The sequence below is a fragment of the Manihot esculenta genome, chromosome 7 (genome assembly GCF_001659605.2).
Source record: "Manihot esculenta cultivar AM560-2 chromosome 7, M.esculenta_v8, whole genome shotgun sequence".
In the NCBI taxonomy this organism is placed as follows: Eukaryota; Viridiplantae; Streptophyta; class Magnoliopsida; order Malpighiales; family Euphorbiaceae; genus Manihot; species Manihot esculenta.
Window position 1 is genome coordinate 1,788,928 of NC_035167.2, and position 20,518 is coordinate 1,809,445.

Genomic DNA, 20,518 nt, shown 5'->3' on the forward strand with positions numbered 1-20,518 from the left:
AATTTTAACTTTAATTTTGAATTCTTAATTTTAATGGGTTGTATTTAATGATGAAATTGTAATGTTTATTATTAAAATTATAAATTTAATAAATTATTATTTATTAAATCAAATCAAACTAGATGATAATTAAGCAGAATAGAAGAGTAAGAAGTAGGAGAGTGGTCCCGCAGTGAACAATAAAATTAGCTATTACTGCTATTATTTATTCCTAGCAGCAAACTATATTGGTAGGTATACACCATTTAAGTCCTGCATGTATAATGCAAACACATCAACCATCTTTATCAAAATATTTTAATAATTTAATTATGTTCAAAAATTCAAACCCTACCGACAAATATTAGATGCAGTCTATTATTATTATTATTATTATAAAATTCAAATATTATTATTTAATCATGTGATTTGAAAATTTTTATTATTTAATTTTTTAATTTTATAAAAAGTCTAATAATAGTCTAGACATTTTAAATTTTTTTAAAATATTTAATAATTTAAATTAATAGAGAGATTTTTAAAATATTAAAAATATTTTAAATATATTTTGTAAATTAAAAATTAATTAATAAGTTTATTTATATTGGACTAAGTAGTAATTTTTTTATTTTTTTCTAACAAAATCAATCCTAAGCTTTCACTGTTTACATGCATGAATGAAATTGAATTCGAGTCAGAGCCAAATCAACTAATAAAAGCACTGTGCATACTTTTCTGATGATTGGTTGAGCCTAATTGAAGTCCTGAACTGTAAATATATATACTCATTTAATATTCTTTGCGATAATACGTACGAGATCTATTATTTTTAATACTCAACGTAGACATAATTTTTATTTTTTTATATATATTAAAAATAATTTTTTTATTAATTTTTTAATTATATTAATATTAAAAATATTAAATTTTATTAATATTAAAAAATATTTTAAATACTTAATTAAAAAATTAATAATTTTTATAAAATAAAATTAAATAGAATTATAATAATAAATTTATAATTAACTATATGTAAAAAAGGTAAAAAAATTTAGGATTTAGGATTTAGAGATAGCAGTAACTTTAAAATAATAAAAAAAATAAATAAAAATTATAGGAAAAAAATATAATTTTTTACATTTATTATTTTAATGTAATTTTTAAAGTGAATAATTTAATTAAATACTGTTTCTGTTTCATAAATTTTTTATATTTTTAGTTTTAAAATTATTATTCATTTTCAATTTTTTATACTATAATAATATATAAATTAACTATTATTTTTTTAATATAATAAAATAATTATTTTTTTAATTCACGTAAAAAAATTAAATAAAAATTATGGACGAAGAAAATATTTTATTTATTTAAATTAAGCTTTGATAATTTTTAAGTCAATTAATTATATTTTTTTTAGATTCATGGACTATTTTGTGGGCAGACTAACTAATTGTTTTTGCATTAAACTTTGATGTACAAATATATAATAACTAAAAAAATCCAATTAATATAATATATTGGAGAAAAAATATTTAGGAAAAAATTATGATTTATGAACAATTTTAGTTTGAATTAATTATAATTAAAAATATATTCAGAGACTATACTATGATTAGCCTAGCTGAAACTATTTTGAGTATAATTAAAAAGTAAAAAATTTACCTAAATTCGGTTTATATTATATTTAATTTCTATAATATGAAAAAATTTGATATTTTGATTTTGAAAAATATATTAAAATATTTTTAAAATTTTAGAAAATTTATTTATTTTGCATTGTATATTAATTCTTAAAAAAATCTATTAATTATGATATTTAAAAATTTTACTAATTTTTAAAAAATCTATTTAAATGTTCTTGACGTATTAAAATATTTTTCAATTTTAAAAAGTATATTAAAATATGTTTATATTTTGAAAAATATATTAAAATATTATTAGCCATTAAATATTTTACTGTTTAATTTTTATAATTTTAAAAAATTTATTAATTATTTTCTTAAAATTTTAAAATATCTATTAATTAATTTCTCCGTATAAAGGTATTTAAAATTTTTTTATAATATTTGACGGTTAAAATTATAAAATAATTAATTAGTAAATTTTAAAAATATTAAAAATATTTTAATATATTTTTTAAAATATAAAAGTCAATTAATAAATTTTATCATATTTAAAGGCTAAATAATTAATTTTTATTTTTTAATTTGACTGCCCCACTAAAAATTCCTTAAATTTAATTTCGGTTCAGTTTTGATTTTAACTTTTTAATTTAACTGCGCCACCAAAAATTTCTTGAATTTAATTTCGGTTCAGTTTTGATTTTAATGACTGAAAATTTATTTTTGAATCAAAACAAAAATAAAATTGTTTGGTATGAATTTCATTCGGTTAATTTTGATCAATGTTATGATACAAGTTAATTTTTTGAAGGGATAATTATTATGAGATTCTTAAATTTTTTGAAAATTACTAATTTATCTCTATTTTAAAATCACTTAATTAAACTATTTTTATAATTTATAAAATCGGATTATTTAATTTTTATTTTAAATAAATTATTAAATTTATTTTAGCATTAGTTAAAGAGATTATATAATATGAATATTTGAAAATATATATATTAAATAATATATAAAATTAAACTTTATAAATCGCGATTAATAAATAAATGATAAATTAATTAAAATATAATAAATTTTATAATTAATAGTATTTTATAAATAATTTAAAAACAGCATAGAACAATTGGCACAGCGTCCATGTTTCACGGACACAAAATAATAGCACATTGGGCACCGCCCATGCATGAAAGGTCCTATTCTTCATATCAAGGCGTCGATTTCATAGGGGTACAGACAAGGCTTTAATCTCAAACAACGGTACCAGTGGAGATGTAGGTGGTGGTGGTTGGCTAGCGTTAACACCGAGTCCACGGCCGCTATTTATGGCGGAGAGAGAAAGACGTATAATAAACTTCAATTTGGCTGCAACGATTTGCCACCAAAATGAACTTGGACATGAGAATGCTTGTGAGTATTCAGCTGATTGAATTCAACTGAAATTTTAATTAATGAAATTTAATATAGGTATAAGATTGATGGTCAATCCGTTTTATATGGTAATTTACGTTCATAGTCCCTTAACTTTATATTTTATTACACTTAAGTCCTTTTTAATTGAAGGATAATAGAGTCTTTTTCTTTCCTTTTTATTATTAAAATAAATTTTTATATCTTACCTCAACCTATTTGTTTTCATATATCATTCCATTTCTATTTTCGTAATTTTTTTATTATGGGATTTTATTTTATTTTACTGAAATTAACTAAAAAAAATTATAAATAGAAAAAAAAAAAATCGTTGACTTTATAATCTCCACTAATGATGTGACCTTTTTTACTGGTCAACTATGCATATTTTATCCGTTACTATTGGAAATATAATGCTTCATTTCTTATAATGTTCCTATCTCTATTTAAAATAAAAAAATTATTATTTAATTTTTATACGAAAATTGAAAGAATAAAATTTAATCTCTCATATTTATTTAAATACATTTTCCACCAGATTAAATTTGTGAGTGTTCATTCATTTTTTTTTTTACTAATTTATCGATTTATATTAAGAAATTTATTAGTAAATTTTTTATAAATTAAAAAAAATATTTTATATATCAGTAATTATTTATAGTTGTAAAATAAATTAAATAGTAATATTTTAAAAATAAATTAAAATTTTAGTATTTTTAACCGTTATATAATTGAAAAATAAATTTAATCCTTTTATCCTTAAATGAAATTAGAGTGGAAACAGTGGCAGAGTACGAAGTTAGTCAAATTGACAATAGATAGAGCTTTATGCAGTCTGACTATATATATGAGTTGGTGGTCCTTCGTCTTTATCATCAATACAATAATTATTGTCTTTCTACTCTCAACTAGTTTGCTAGGTTCAATTTTGTGTTAATTAATGTTATGATGGATTAGATTCAGTTTGATTCGATTTTAATTTAAAATTTTTAGTATTTATAAAAATTAAATTAAATTAAATTTAAATAAATATTAATTTATATTAAATTAATTTAATTTTATTTAATTTGATTCAATTCGATTAGTTGAAATTTTTAATAAAATTTTTATATTTTATTTTTAGTATTATAAAATTTAATTAAAGTATTTTAATTTTAATTATAATTTAATCTCTATATTATTAAAATAGTATATTATTATCACTAATTGATTCAATTTAATTTAATTTTATTTTTTTTATCAAAATAGATCTAAAATAATCAAAATTTTTGAATTAAAAACTGAACTAAATTAAAAAATAAAAAAATTAAAATTAAAATTTTAAAATAATTCAGTTTGATTAATTTTTTTAATTTGAATCGAATACTAATTCATTAGGATGAGCAATAAATGTAAATTTTGTTAAGAGAAACTAAACAAAGTACAATCTGATGAGCACAAACTTTTTGATCATTGATTAATTATAATAAGTGAATTTTTTTATTAAATACATTTATGTATAATTAATAGCTATAAAGTTAATATTTTTATATAAACATGAATTTTTTATACTTTCTCTTAGCCACAAAATAAATTATAAATTTTAAAATAAAAAATTGATAAATTCACATGATATTTTTTTATATATTTTTTCGTCATAAAATAAATAATAAATTTTAAAATAAAAAATCGATAAAATCACATGATATTTTTTTTTATATTTTCTCTTAATTTTTATTGCAGTGTAGGAGCAAATAGGGCTGTGCAATCGGTCGGTTCGGTTTCAAATCGAATCGAATCGAAAAAACCAAAAACCGAATTATAAGAATATTAAAAACCGAAAAAATCGATTATAAAAATATAATCGAACAGAATCGATAAAAATCAATTCGGTTCGGTTCGATTCAAATCGAAATCTATAACTTTTTTTAATTTTCTGCTTTTAATTTCAGTAAAATAATTTAATAAATATTTCACATAAATTTATCAATAAATATTGTTTGAATAAATAATAATAATACTTAAAAAATTCATAAAAATTCATATAAAATTTAAAAATATATATAAAATCAGTATTTTTATGTATAAAATCGGTTTTTCGGTTATTTAACACATTTAAACTGAACTAAACCGAAAACCGAATAAATTAAAAAATACTAATCGAACCGAATCGAACCTTTCGATTAACCGAACCATTAAACCGAAATTAATCGGTTCGGTTCGATTTTTCAGTTCAGACCCCCCTAAGGGCAAATATCTAATTGCGAAATTAATGAGAATAGATAGAAAAGTTGATAGAGAAAGAAGATGATATAATATAGTAAGAATCTATTTAAGGGCTAAAATCAATTGTCCCATTATGAAGATACTACAGAATTGAAAGCAGTCCAATTTTATTTTCTTTTTAAGTAACATAATTTTATTTTTTTAAAGAATATCCAATTTTGGACCAATTTTCATACGTATTAAATTAGCTAAATGCCTTTATCAAAATTTGCCAACCCACCTAATAAGATATATATCTTAAAAAGTAGTCTTATAACATTTTTTCCCTTTTTCTATTTTAATATTTAAAAATTAAATTATTTATTAAAATAATAATTTTACATCAATTACCGTTGCTTCAGTCTAAAATGTAGTAGTGTATTTAATTAATTAAGTAAAATTAATATTATCTAATTAAATAAGGATAAAATTTCAAATCTGGTTTAGGGTTACCTCCCATCTTATAGCATTTGTGGCTGCATTCGGTCGGTTCAGTTCAAAATCGAATCGAACCGAATAAACTGAAAATCAAAATTTTAGTGTTTATAAAAACCGAACCGAACCGATTTTGGTCATAAACCGAACCGAACCGGTCTGATTCGGTCGATTCGATTTGGTTTGATCGGTTTCGATTTTTAATAATTTTTTTATTTTTTACCCTTTATTTTTAATATTTTAAAATTTAATTAAAATATTTTAATTTTAATATGATTTAATTTCTCTATATTATTAAAAAAATATATTATTATCACTAATCGATTTGGTTCGGTTTTTTCAGTTTTTTTCTGATTAAAATCGAACTGAACCAAAATAACTGAAATTTCTGAAATTTAACACTGAATCGAATCAAAATTATAAAAAACTGAACTAAATTTTTAAATCAATTCAGTTCAATCAATTTTTTTGATTTGAACAAAATACTGCTTACTCCTATTTGCGTGACTATCCGATTCATTAATTCTCCATTAAATTAAAAAGAAAATTAATAAACATTAATATTGAAATCTTTGACGGGTGAGATGAAATGACGGATACTTTAAATTTCTTCAAACTCTCGATATGAAGTATTTTTTAAAATTTAAGAGAAGTGCATTCCTCTATTAATGGATCTGATCGGTACGAGTTCGGATTAATCAAATAAATGAATTTTGTACCCGAATGGTTTATATAAAAAAAAAATTAAATGAATGTAAAAAGTCGTAAATGCATAGTTTTTCCTTTTTAGACATAAAAGTTTTTTTTAATAAAAAATATCCAAAAATTTAATTTACTTAATTTTTTATTTAAAATAAAAAATTTTAATTTTTTTAATTCAAAATATTTTCAAATATGTATAATCTAATAATAATTTATTTATAAAATAAATTATTCTAAATAAAATTTTATTCCCATTGAATTGACTCGTTCGACTCATTAAAAAATAAAGTAGTTTTAACAAATATTTAATCTTTTCATGTAAATAAACTTTTAACTTTATAGATTTTTTGTAATTTTTTATATTTTGATAGTTGTTTCTTAGTCAGTAAATAAGGATTGGAAGGGAATTTTTCGTTAATGTGAAAGAGTCATGTGTTTATTTATGGGGTTAGCTTTTTTTCAAATTTTATTGATTCGGTTGTTTTAAAAGGTAATACTCAATAGAGATTTACTGGTTATTATGGATTTTCAAAATCGCAACGACGACGTCAGTTTTGAAATCTTATTCTAGTTTTATCTCGTACAAATTCTCTTTCGTGACTTTATTCGGAAGATTTAATGATTTATACTCGAGAGATAATAAAGAAGGAGAGCATATTTGCCAAATTATTTTATATAAAGTTTTAGACAGGCACTTGAGGAGCATTTTGCCAAATTATCTTATGTAGAAATTTGATTTTAAATAATTGTAAATTTTTGTTAGACTCTGATATATTTCTGTTAGATGGATTCGTCGCAATACTACTCTAATTGCTCATATGTTGGTTAAAAAATCTATTAGGTATAATCGTCTTTCTATTTGTGATGATATTTCTCTTTGTTTTATTTGGAATGATATTCATCTTTGTTTGATGAAATTTTATTAATACAAAGAAAAATATAAAACTCCTCATTTCAATACTAATTCAATTTTAATTAACAAGACAACTTTTTTTTTTTCAGAATTACCTGAAGCAAAAGAAAAATCAAAGGACAAATAATCTTGTTTAGCTCCAATTTTTAATAGATCTAAATCACAAAAACATGTTATCTATTTTTGTATGATTCTACCATACCATACTATTGAGTGTTAGATCCATATAGACTGGATCTAAACAAATATTTTTCTACTACAAGTTTGAGTTTTACTCAGACCGAAACCACTAGACCATTGCCTATGAGTGCAATGATCATCCAACGCTAATTTAACAATGATTTTAATTTGTATCTCGGGAACATGCATGCAAAATCGAAACCCTAGAAATAAATTGAGACTAAAAACAAGAAAAAGAGGAAAAACAAGGACGATCATGTCCATATATCACCATTGTAGACATTAATTATAGATATTGGTAGTTAATTTCCCTTGGTCTTCTGCTTAGAGTAGTTCTTAGAATGGAAGTCAAGGAACAGAACTAAAAGAGAAGTGATGAAAACGGCGTCGAAGCACCAACCCAAGATCCCCGAGCAACCTGCTCCTGTAAAATGGTAGTAGAAGATCCAAGCTATGATGGCAAAGCTTGAAAAGAACTGCAAAATCTGGCAATCTGTGACTAATTTTTTCCACTTTGGACGAATCCCTACAGCACAAAGGAAGTAGTAGAAGTACATTATCACATGCACAGTAGCATTTGTGACGAGTACACAAGGGAACATAGATTGCGACGAGTGCAAAGATATGTAGCACATCACCACCACCGTTGCATGGTGGTACACATGGAGGAAAGTTAACCTTCTGACGGAGTTGCTCAAGATGATCAAAAGGGTATCCATGAATTCAAAAATCTTGGAGAGATAAAATATGTAAGCCCAGAAAAAGAGAGGTCCTGTTGGTGGGGTTTTTTTAGGAAAGCAAACGAGGTAGTCGACGTTGGGAGCAAAGAGGATGATGGAGAGAGAGCAGCCAAGTGCCATGACAAAGGAGAGAGAGAGGAGGACAATGTTATGAATGGCTGTGAGGTTTTTGAGAAAACGAGGGCTACATGAAACTAGGGTTGAGCGAGAGAGGAGATAAGTGAGAGAGAGATACGAGACAACAATGGAAGAAAGGAAAAAAATAGAAGAACCTGGAGTTTCACCTTGTTTCCATGAAAAATTCAGAATATTTGGATGCTTCACTAGCCAATATTCAAGGATTGGGTAAACTGGGTTCTTGCTAAGATGGTTCGCTACACAATACTTGATAGTTTGGAAAAAGAAGTCCATGGCGGCACTCCGGCAGTGGTGGTGGTGAAGGAAGAGTAGAGAGAGCTAGGGGAGAGATGCTGGAGGCTTAAGGGTTATGTAGAAGTAATCAAGTGTTGGAGTTTTAATGTGAGAGATGATAGTGTAGCTGGCCCTAACTCATCAGCTGTTCTCAGTATCTGTCCCTTCCCCATTTATTTCCATTTATTATCCTAACCCAATAAATAAATAAAAAAATAACTCTGTGCAAATCTGTAGAAATGGAAAAAAAAAAAAATTCCAAAATTTATTTGTAGCTTAATTTTGCTCTACAGTTCAATGATTAGCATGGTCACATTTGCCCAATGCCTACAAAGGCATATTCAATGCTACTAAGAACATTTTTTCTTTATAAATATTATAATATTAATTTTTATTTTCTATATATCGCTACTAATATATAAAATAAAACATTAACATTTAAGTGGTATTTTAAATAAATTATTATATTTTTTTAAAATTAAAATAATTAATTATTTTATTAATTTAGATAAATAAACTATAAACAATAAATAATGGAGGTAGTAAGAAACCCTAGTCATATCTTAAATTTGAGAAATTCTTAAATATTTTTAAGGGTATTCTGTTAGAAATAATTTTACATTATTTTATAAATATTATTTTTTTTTAAAAAACTCAAAAGTTATATATTAAAACAAAAATTTATTTCATTTATTTTATTTTTAAATAATAAAATACTAAATATATTTTATAATTTGAAAAAAAAAACCTTAATTTTCAAAAAATTAAATGCAATAATTTTATTGATTTTTGTAATTTAAATGGGTTTGAGAATTTGCAAATAACATCTTTTTTGTTAAAAAAAAATTATTTTTGAATGTATTTTTTAATTGCAAATATAGTAGTTGGAAATAATAAAAGAATTTAAATACAAACCATAAATGTCATAAATATAATTTTTTAACTTATTATTGTTAATTTTAGAAAAAAAAAAAGAAATAATTTGTCTCCTAGTCCTAATTCATGACAAGACAACACAACCTCTATTAATATTTAAAAAAAAATTCTATAAATTAATATCATTAAATGGTACGTAAAAAAAAAATCCAAACATGAATTGTTCATACCATTATTATCGCATGTATCACGATGGTCGGATTTAGTATGGGACAATCTACTACCTATAAAATTCTTTGAATATAATTAAAATATTTTATTATTTTTTAAGTTTTTTTATTTATTATATGTAAATTAAATATAATTTATTATTTTATTATTATAATACCTAATATCCAAAATTTTACTAGTGCGTGACATATTTATGAAAAATTTAATATCGGATGAAAAAATTATTATATCATGTTCAATTTGAGTCATGTCTAATTCACTCAAAAACTAGTTTAACGTGAAAGAGTGTCTGTGGTCCATGTAAGAGACATATTACCCCTTTCCACAACCGATTTTCACAACCGATGTCAGATTCAATATCAGTGTTGATAACCGTTTGGCTTTTCTTACAAGGGGGCGAGACTTGGCCTTGGAGAAGGAGATGGATCCAAAGCCCATCAAGTTACATACTGGTAGGTCGGCCCAACATTGCGTGGCCCAACCCTGTAGCGAGAAGTGGACTGGATTGACTACGCACGCGGACCTATCCATGAAAAGTCTAGTCCGGTGATGTGATAGAAGGTAAGGGAAGTGAGTCAAGTCACTTTGCAGCCCTGCCAGTATGCACGCCGGAGGGAATTAAATGGTCGTCTAGTGTGAAGAGATACTATGACCCATTCATACGTACGATCTGAGTGATAGAGACAGGTGACATTGTAGTAAGAAGGCAGTTATACGTTACTAGAGAATAAAAGAAATAAGAGATAAAGACAGTTATACGTTACTAGAGAATAAAAGAAATAAAGGATAAAGGGGGAGAAGCCTTATTTTTTCTGACTAAATTCACACACGTTGTAAAAGTATATTTTTTGAATTTCAGAATATCAAACCGTAATACATTCATTCTCGTTTAGTCTATTAAATAAAAAGAGAAATTTTTAGACAGATTCGGTCTATCATATATTGAAGTAGATATTTTCTTTTATAAAGAACCCACTTACTTGTGTTTCAGAATTGTATTGATTCATGATGAATCAGAATTTCGACTAGCAGGGAACTTAAATGAATTATTAAATGGAAGAAATAAAAGGGGAATTCAGAGATGGTTGGGGAGTGAAGTTGAACAATCAATAGACCTTTCAGACAATAGTGGATTGATGTACTGGCCATGTGAATCAAGAAACAATACCTTATGGTTGGAAAAGCCATGAGAGCTTCTGAATTTAAAGCAGACTTTAATGGTGGATGACTCATCAACTCTATTCAAATGTTTCTCTTTGGTGTGATTAATGGAGATATAATATATACCAACTGTCCCTCAACTTTTTAAATTATTACATTTTAGTCCTTATTAAAAAACTAATCAAATCTTACTCATCCTAAAAATTAATTTTATATATACTTTATAAGTATCCAAAATCAATGTAGAAGTTTATATTTACTAGTATTATTAAACTCACTCTGAAATTGATTATTTGAATTAAATTTAAATTAAGTTTGTTGTCCCTTGAAGCAACCCAAGAGAGGTGAATTGGGTTTATAAAACATTTAAGGCAAAAAGACAAATTAGAAGGCAATAAAGAAGAAGATAATCAACACAATGATTTATAGAGGTTCAACTATATCAAGCCTACGTCTTTTCCTCAAAACCCTCCTTGAGAGTTCAACTCCACTATCAAATCTTCTTTGGGTGAAGATTAAAACCCCTTACAATCTTAGAGCAAAACTTTGCTCTTAACAATTCTCTTTTTTATTCATGAGCAATCATTTACTCAATAGCACACCCATTATAATAAAAACAATCAACAACCTTCACTCACTCTTAAAAACCAACTAGTTACAACTCAAGAAAGGCTTTCAAGAAATTAATGCTTTGGCTCAAGGTTTTGAGAGAGAGAGAGTGAAAAATGCTTTAATCTCAATAAATGTTTACTTAGATAGTTGTTGTAACATTTTCATATCAAAAACACATTATATTTATAGTTCAGTCATAAATATGGCCGTTGGGGATGCATTAAATGCAAATAGAACCGTTTGTGTACAGAAATAACCGTTTTATCATGCTAAAAAAAACTCAGGTTCGGCGGCCTAAACTTAAAATTCGGCAGTCGAACCATTTGAGGTGAAGAACATTCTCCTTATAAAAATACTTTCGGCGGCCGAAAGTCAATGTTCGGCGGCCGAACATATAGAACTTTCGTCTCTGTCCCTCACTTTCGGAAGCCGAAGTTTTGACTTAGAAAATATTGAAAACTCACTTTCGGCGGGCAAAAGTCAATGTTCGGCGGCCGAACATATGAGACTTTCGTCTCTGGCTCTCACTTTCGGAAGCCAAACATTTAGCTTAAGGGGCATCTCATCTTTGGAGACCGAAAGTCAATGTTCGGCTGCTGAACATATGAAATTTTTGTCTTTGTCCCTTACTTTCGGAAGCCGAAAGTTACACTTTAAGGAGCAAGTTGAAAACAGACTTTCGGCTGCCTAAAGTAAATGTTCGGCGGCTGAACATATGAGACTTTCGTCTCTGTCCCTCACTTTCGGAAGCCGAAGGTTACACTTTAGGGAGCAAGTTGAAAACAGACTTTCGGCAGCCTAAAGTAAATGTTCGGCGGCCGAACATGTGGAACTTTTGTCTCTATCCTTCACTTTTGGAAGCCGGAAGTTTAACTTTAGGGGCACAAAAATAATTCTTTAAATATTTAAAAAATCATAATTTAGGCTATAAAACTCCATTTTTCAATCCGTTTGAATTTTTGTAATCTATATTTTTAGATCTTTAATTTTGATAAAGAATAATCTTAAAATAACTCCTTTTAAAAAATTTCATTTTGGTCCCTCAAAGTTAATTAATTAAAAACTCAGCTATATAAAACTTTTAGAAATGAAAGAACTCTTGAACCATCACAATTAATTAATTGAAATTCACAATATATAAATTGACAATGCATAATAATAAAAAGAAATACTTTATGATCATTTTTTTATAATATGCTTCCAAAATTAGCACTTTTCACTTTTGATACTGAAACGATTTCATTTATTTCAATAAGGGACCTACAAGCCCAATACAAACACTTTTGAAGACAATTAGTAGTACACTAATTGTTTATTAATCATCAAAACAAGAATTAGAACATTTAGGTCGAACAAAGTTTTTAATAAAATATAAGTGATTTTTAATTAAATACATAATCAATAATCAATAATAATATGGTTAATTAATTAAATTTTTAATAAAATTGAATATGGTTAATTTTTCCCACTCAAAATACATAATCTTTAATCAATAATAATAATAATTCTTATCAATGAATTTTTTTTCCAAAATTTTAAAGAGATTATAATACCAATCAAATATAATTAAAAAAAATTGAGACGACACTTAAAAATTCATTGAGTAAATAATTATGAACTGCTTTTATTTTGTTTACATAAACTACTTATTTCATATATTTTCGTAACATAAAATAATTAAAATATTTATATATTTTATAAAATTAAATTCTTATATATATATATTTTTAAAAAATTAGTCAATTTATTAACTTTTATCCATGTCGGCTCTAGTTTTTTTTTATTGTTTTTTATGTTGAAACAATTTTTAATTTCTATGACCAAAATTAAAATAAGTTATTAACATTTTATTTGATAAAAGTACTAAAAATTTTGATTTTATAAAAAATACAAAAGAAAAATAATTGAGTTTAGAAATAATAAAGACTGAATTATTAATTTTAATAAAATACACAAATTGGATGGTAATTTTCCCAAATAGATTTTTTTTAAAAAAATCACTTTGAATAGGGATATTAAAGCCAACAAGGCAGTAGGGAGACATGCCAACATCAACTGCCCTTTCCCAAGGGTTGGAGTCCTCAAGTGAAGAGTTGATGAGTTTGATGGACATGGGTTGAGGCCTTCAAGCTAGAAAAATTGCCCAATCCATGTTTGGTTGGCCATTCATAGAGAGAAGCCTAGCCCTACCAATTCACACCTTCACATTCCCATGAAAGCAATGGGACATTTCCTCCCCATGAACTTGCCAACTATTATGGAGGCTGCATAATTGATTAATTAATTATATTTCCTTGGCATTTTGAAATACTGCATGGTCAAAAGAAATCATACTGAAAATTGAAAAAAAAGAAAAGAAAAGGAATTATTCTTATTTAGGATTTGAAGCTTATTAGAGCAATGCTCTCTAGTTGATTTATCAAATTTGCCTTCAATAGCATATTAAAACTTAATTTTACTTAAAATAATAATCTTTTAACCACTTTTATTTATAAAAAATCGTAAAAATTAATAAATAAAAGAACTTGGTAGATTTTGCATTTAACCAAGTAAGAAGAGTTCAGACTTCAAACTACAAGATGTAAGAGAAATTATTTCACTAATGCAGAAAAAGAACAGGTGTTAGCTCAAAGCTAAACTACTACAGTCAATATCAATGTTGAGAATTCAACTAAAGATTCTGTTATTACAACTAAAAACAAAACCAGTGAATGCAAATATTAAAACATATTTTCCTCCCAAAGAAATTATATATATAAAAAAAAAATCTTCTGGTGATGGTTGCTTTGGTTTCATCTGCAGATGTACATAAGAATCATGATGAATTTTCCGAGCCGATTTTTAATTCTCAAATCGATGCATGGTTTCGTTTCATATCATTTACCAGGTGCCAAAATTGGATGATGGTGATTACATCAAATGAACTATGCTGAACTTGCAGACACCTTCTTCCGGACGACCCTCTTTCTTCGTGTCTTCGGAGCCGATGATGCTTCCCCGTCAACAGACTCGACGTTCCCTTGTTTGATGCCGAGAAGCCCTAGCCCGGAAACAAGGGTTTGCTTTGATATAAACCATTTTGAAGATGATGCTGTAGCAACTTCCTCAGAAGGTCTATTGTAAGCCTTCAAAAGGTTATCCGAATGAACCAGAGGATCTGCCTCTGCACCTATCCAGGCCAGCCTTGATGTCTCTCCAACTTGCACATTCAAAATCCTGCATCGGATTCCAGAGCAAAATGGTATTAATGGGACAAACACCAATAGTACAATATAAGCGGCCAGAGAGTTTCAAACAACTAAATTGATATTAAGTCTTGTCAGAGGTTTAGAAATGGATAGCTTTATCAGAAGTTGGAAGATCACCACATGTGCTGTATGCCATAATGCATAAAAAATGGAGACTGAAGCCATTGAGGGTTTCATAGCAAATAAAACTTTGGCTGGGTTCATTCAGAAAGATGCATAAACGCCAAGGAAACAGTGATAACAGGATATTGACAACAGAAGAAAAGCAACTATAGTGAAGGTCCAGACTTTTTGTTACAAAACAAAAATTTCCTGTGTCCTCTACCAAGCTGTGGGAGACAGACCATAAACAAAATAAGTGTTTAGAAATAAGTATATGATTTTGACCCCAAAACCCCAATCGCATATTGAAGTTCATCTGAGCTCTTGCCAAAAAGTCATTCATGATGCGAGTCAATTTTATCATTAAGTCCTACTATAAGAGTATGTTTAGAACATTAAGAAATTTTAAAAACATAATAGTAAGCATACCTTAAAGCTGTGCTAAAAAATAGTGCCACTCCGATAACATCAAAATGGTTGACCATTGCTCTATCAAATCCACATAATAGCTGGTATCTCAAGTTTGCATATAGTCCAAGGAAAGCACCATAGCCACGTGCATAGTTACTCACAGGTGGGACCATCACAGATAACCTGCCAAACAAGTGAAGAAATTCCTCAAGTTAGCGTTTTCTTTAGTCTTTCACTGTAGAAAAAATACCAAGTAGATAAAGTTGAAGGAAGAAACTGTTTCTTTGAAACATTTCTTACCTATCTTTTCTTTTACTGGCCAAAAAATTTGACAATTGACCTTGTATTGCCCCTGCACCTAAACCAACCACACATAGCTCGGCAGCCTTGTAGAAGAATGAGTGGACTCTTTTTTGCAACTCAAATTCTCTAAGTGGATAACTCTTTTCAAATATGTTGTTCGGAAGCTTCTGTAATGTATTTTGCAAATCAAACCGGAATGTGTTTCCATATGAACGGCAAGGAGCAAGTGTCCAAACAACAATGGCATTGCAAGCTGTTGCTGTGAGCACATTTACAAGTGCCAAATCCCATTCCTGTTTTATCCTATAAAAGCAGTAGAACAACTATCAGTTCAGAATCACGACACAAATTGAGAATGTAAATTGTATTTCTACTGTCATAAGAGAGAACAATTACCTATCCTTGCGATTTTTCACCTCCCACCAAACAGAGCAGCCAAATGTAGCAGCCTGCTCCAAAAGAAGCCTATATAAAAATGCAGGATCTGCTAGCATCCTGTGAAACAGAATATCACATCATCAGAAATCTGAAGTTATATTATTCTATTGGTGTTGATGGATAATATTCAAAAAGGTGCACCATGGCCGTGGACATAGAGGCTCAAGCTCACAAACCAGACAATGTCCCAAACTCCCACGTGAGAAAAGTTAGAATAAATAAACAGAGATAGACTCGATCAAATTTGAATGGTATCTTGTTCAACCAGATGCTCACAGTAAACAGAATAATGCTATATTTTTAACCCTCAATTACCAATTTCTAACAGATCTGAATTCAATTAACTCATAACTCAGGAAAGTAGTCACTAGAGGGCCAAATTTCAGTCAAGCAGCAAATTTGCCATGTGGCAGGTAAAATTCCTCCTACAAATTCCTCTTTTCTACTCTGTCGTGAGGACCGAAATTTTGGCACACAAATCACGGCCGAATCGACTATCAATAGTAGAGCATCACCACCTGAGCCACCAGTCATGCCTCATATCAAAGTAGAGCAAAGCCTACACATTTCCACAATCTATTTAATGGTTCTCTCAAACTCAATATAACTGTTCAATGTCCTCTTCCCTTTTTTTTTTCTCTATCTTCCTCTCAAGAAAAACAATCACAAAATACTTATCTCCAATTCATGCAATCTTCAACCACCACAAATTAATGCATCTTTCTTTGTTTCAAGCTGCGGCAATGTATTTGCAGGATGAAATGCGATCCATAAAAGAGCCACATCAATAACAATTAGCCCTGCTATCTGGTTCTGCTAGAAGTTGTGTCCATCCTCTCAAACAAGATCTAGAACTTCTCAAGGTATCTTCAATTGGCCCTAAAAGATTGTCTTCCTTTTTCTCAAGATATCATATGGTGAAAGGGAATTCCAGGTGGGGAACTGGGTTTATTTGAGATTACAGTCTTACAGGCAAACTTCTGTAGCTCTCAGGCACAAGTTAAAGCTCAGTGCAAAGTTTTATGGCCCTTTCCAGATTGTGAGAAGAGTGGGTTCAGTAGCTTATAAGTTGCAGCTACCAGCAGGATCCTCAATGCATCCTGTCTTCCATGTTTCCATGTTAAAAAAGAAGTTGGGAAATAGAGTTACACCTATACTTGACCTTCCAGCAACTCAGGAAGAAGAGATGTTGATTGCATCTGAGCAAGTTTTAGCTACAAGAAACAATTAGTCAGGGGGCAGGAGCAGGTAGTGCAAGGGCTTATTAAATGGCTCAACATGACTACTGAGGATGCCACATGGGAAGACAAGAGCTTTATCTCAGCTCAGTTTCCAGGGTTTTCACATTCTTGGGGACAAGTATGTGCTAATGGAGGTGGTATTGTCACATATAGGAGGAAGAAGTATAAGGATAAGAGTAGCAAAGATGTTGGAGGGAAAAGCAGCTGTTAGCCTGTTCTGTTAGTTAGAGCTGTTGTGGAGAGTTTAGTAGTTGTAGCTAACCAGCTCAGTCTATAAATAGAGAAGAGAGAATCTATTGTAATCATCCAAGAGATCAATAATGAAATACTCTCCCTATTCTCTCCCTCTCATTCTCCTTTCTTCCTAATTATCTTCCTCTCTTCTTCTTCTTTTTCTCTTCTCATCTCTCTCTCTCTTTCTCTCTTCTTTTCTCTTCTCTGCCCCTATTCTCATCCTTTCTCATTCAGTTGAGGTGCATAACCTTAACACCTTCCTTGAGGGAATCTTTGCCAAGATAATTTCTATCTTCCTTCATAACTTGTGCAAGAGAGAGCGAGAGCTAATTGCCCCCCCCCCTCCTTTTTTCTGGGCCCGTGGGGGGGAGGGGGGTGGGGAGAGACCAAATCGATACAGTTCGGGTATAATAACAAGCTCAGAGGAAAATCAATAGAAATTTGCTAAGAAAAGGTTTAAGTTACAGAAAATTCTTTGTTTAATACCTATTTCACAAATTCAAAACTCAACTATCCACTAAGAGATCGTACATGTTCTTATACCTAAAAGGACACAAATTTCCTTGTTATACATGTTCTTATTCCTACAAGAATGCAAATTTCATTTAGGCAAATTTTGCTCTTGGAAACACCACCCATGCTGAATGTTCATCCTAATGGGATAAGAATTTAATATATTTACATTTACAATAGCCAAAGGCATTAGGAAGTCTCCTAGCTAAAAATGAATGTGAAGTTATGATTTTACAAAAGACATCAAATATGGCATGCTTACAAAGAAACACTAAATTGCCAATGTAGTGAAAGTACCTTCCAATAAATGCCCTAGAAATTGCTTGAGGAAGTGCTCTGGAGATCATTCTGGTGGTGGTTGGCCTGGCATTTATTGCTAGGAACTTCACCATTTGAGCTGAGCTGACCAGACCCTGGAGGCATTGTTTCACTCAGACTCGGTATTTACTCAAGGATACAAGGTACAAGGATAATAATGCAATATTATAAGCATGATAATTCACCATCTCATAAGCTTGCCGGAATCCAGAGGGCAAATCCATCATTGTTTTCTGCCACTCATTCAGAACAGCATCTACAAATTTTCGATCAAAAAGCTGCCACTCATTCAAAACAGCAATAACATAAGCATGATATTTCACCAACTCAACATTATAATGACTTTATTTGATCATATATGAGTATTCCAACCTCTTCAAGAAATTTCCTTCTCCTGAATAGCCCACCCTCATCTCCCTCATCACCATCATCAAAGTCATCGAAATAATCATCGTCATCACCATCATCATCACCTCCATCACCACCACCATGATTGATTTTCTTCCCAATATCTCCTCCACCTCCCCCAAGGGCAACCTGCAATTTAAAAAGAATTAGAAAGTTTGCCATAAAATCTTCCATCTTCACGGTGACCAAGGAAAAAATCTAGGTTAGTTATGAGCAATTCTAGTGGACTTGTTCAATAAAAGCGGGCCCTTAGCATAAACAATTGAGGTCAGAAAACTGTTGCTTAGGCATTATTAAATGTCGGATGCTGGTGAATTGCTCATAAACTGTGTGCTAAGATAATAGCACGTGTAATTGTGTGTGTACAAGAAAAAAAGGGAGAATATTGGTCTTAATGGAATATAATAGCCAACTTAAAGGCATCAAACATAACATCCAAATTGCTTAACTGATTATCATGGCTCCTGAATATGCTGGAAGAACCAAAACCTAGCACTTCTTTTCTCCACATTCTAGTATCATTTACTGAATTAATACAGCAGAAACTAGAAAGTCCAGAGGAGTTTTTTAACTTATGCATTGATATTTAGTCAGCTTAACATTTTGCTAGCAAATTTAGTTTGAAACCCCATTTGGACATGGTATAACATTAGGCATATGTGCTATTACTTGCCCCATTCCAAATAATCAGCAGAGGTTGACAAAGAATGCTAATCTGTAATTTCAGCTTAAGTTATCTGCTCCAGTGGATAATGTTTCAACAAATACATAGATATATCTGTCTGCACACAATTTACTTCACAAATACATAGATATACTAAGCACTCAAGAACAAAGCACATTACTTCACAAAAGAAACTCAACAATTGCCTGCTGATCATAAGTGAGAAGTTAATCCGATGATAAAATGAAAAAACAAAAATGGTCTATCGTGAGCTTCCAAATGATCAAAATGTTTATAATTTCTCAGTCCGGAAGAAATTCATGCAGTGGACAGCCCCCAAGTTATTTGCGCTAGTTGAGTTCAAAGTTCTGTTTTTTAAACTTAGAATTACACAAGAAATGCTCAATTTCAGGTTTCGCCTACAAATTAATTAACTACTGACCTCAGGGCTAACTTTCGACTCCTTCTGCGACAAATCGAGTTTCCCTTTCTCCAAAGTAACCGCACCAAATGCACCGTATTTCCCCTTCATAACCGGTCCAAACTCTCCTCTCGAACTCGACGCCGAGCCTAAATCCACTGGTGCAGCATCCGGCGCCAGAAAACACCTCTCCAAAGCTGCAACGAAATCGCCACTTTCGATTATAGAAGGAGACGAGCATTTAATGACAAGAGTCCTCCGTAGCTTACAGGTCACCTGCTGGGCAGCCGGGAGCTGCTGGCGTGGGCACAGTTGAAGAATCGGAGGAAGATTAGGCTTTAACGGTAAGTTCTTGGCAGCGCTTGTGGTAGTAGTGGTGGGGATTTGAGCTGTGTGGAACACGAAATGAGACATGGCCTAAGGAGGAAAACAATTTTCTGTTTGGATACCGAGAAAAACTCAACCCCTTTTTTTCCTTCTGGTTATTTTCTCGGATTTTGCTTCATTTCACGGGAAATTGCCTCTCTCTCTCTCTCTAGAAATTAGGGGCTAAGTTATAGAGAGAGAGAGTGAAAGAGAGAAAGAGGAGAAGGCGATGGGTGGGGTTTTGATGGATGGATAGCCGCCTACTAGGGGACCAACCCAATCCGAACGAGTTTGGTGAGTTAACTCCGGTGGTTTTGGATGAGTCGACTCGGTCC

The 20,518-nt window shown here is 29.5% G+C and overlaps 2 protein-coding genes across 3 annotated transcripts; both read right to left on the reverse strand.

The window, feature by feature from the left end:
* Positions 1-7,423: 7,423 nt before the first annotated feature.
* LOC110618737 (putative elongation of fatty acids protein DDB_G0272012) lies at positions 7,424-8,753 on the reverse strand. The gene has a single exon (XM_021761972.2). It carries the CDS (start codon positions 8,634-8,636, stop codon positions 7,788-7,790), a length of 849 nt encoding a protein of 282 aa, XP_021617664.1. The 5' UTR covers positions 8,637-8,753; the 3' UTR covers positions 7,424-7,787.
* Positions 8,754-14,098: 5,345 nt separating this feature from the next.
* On the reverse strand, positions 14,099-20,407 carry LOC110619332 (protein RETICULATA-RELATED 1, chloroplastic). Of its 2 annotated transcripts, XM_021762695.2 has the most exons (9): positions 20,087-20,407; positions 19,839-20,014; positions 18,697-18,861; positions 18,510-18,602; positions 18,304-18,419; positions 15,977-16,075; positions 15,578-15,883; positions 15,296-15,460; positions 14,099-14,732 (listed from the first exon to the last, which is right to left on the reverse strand). In XM_021762695.2, exons 1-9 carry the CDS (start codon positions 20,229-20,231, stop codon positions 14,441-14,443), a joined length of 1,557 nt encoding a protein of 518 aa, XP_021618387.1. In that variant the 5' UTR covers positions 20,232-20,407; the 3' UTR covers positions 14,099-14,440. The 2 variants fall into 2 exon arrangements, with proteins under 2 accessions (XP_021618387.1, XP_021618386.1); XM_021762694.2 differs by having other exon boundaries at positions 19,839-20,406.
* Between the last annotated feature and the right edge of the window lie 111 nt (positions 20,408-20,518).

Bases quoted from the DNA above. Each gene is read 5' to 3' on its own strand.
- LOC110618737 (XM_021761972.2), bottom strand. From the start codon at position 8,636: ATGGACTTCTTTTTCCAAACTATCAAGTATTGTGTAGCGAACCATCTT.
- LOC110619332 (XM_021762694.2), bottom strand. From the start codon at position 20,231: ATGTCTCATTTCGTGTTCCACACAGCTCAAATCCCCACCACTACTACC. The intron at 15,884-15,976 runs GTAATTGTTCTC...CTGCTTTTATAG, and splicing joins GTGAAAAATCGCAAGGATAG to GATAAAACAGGAATGGGATT. The intron at 14,733-15,295 runs GTATGCTTACTA...AATCCGATGCAG, and splicing joins TTTTTTAGCACAGCTTTAAG to GATTTTGAATGTGCAAGTTG.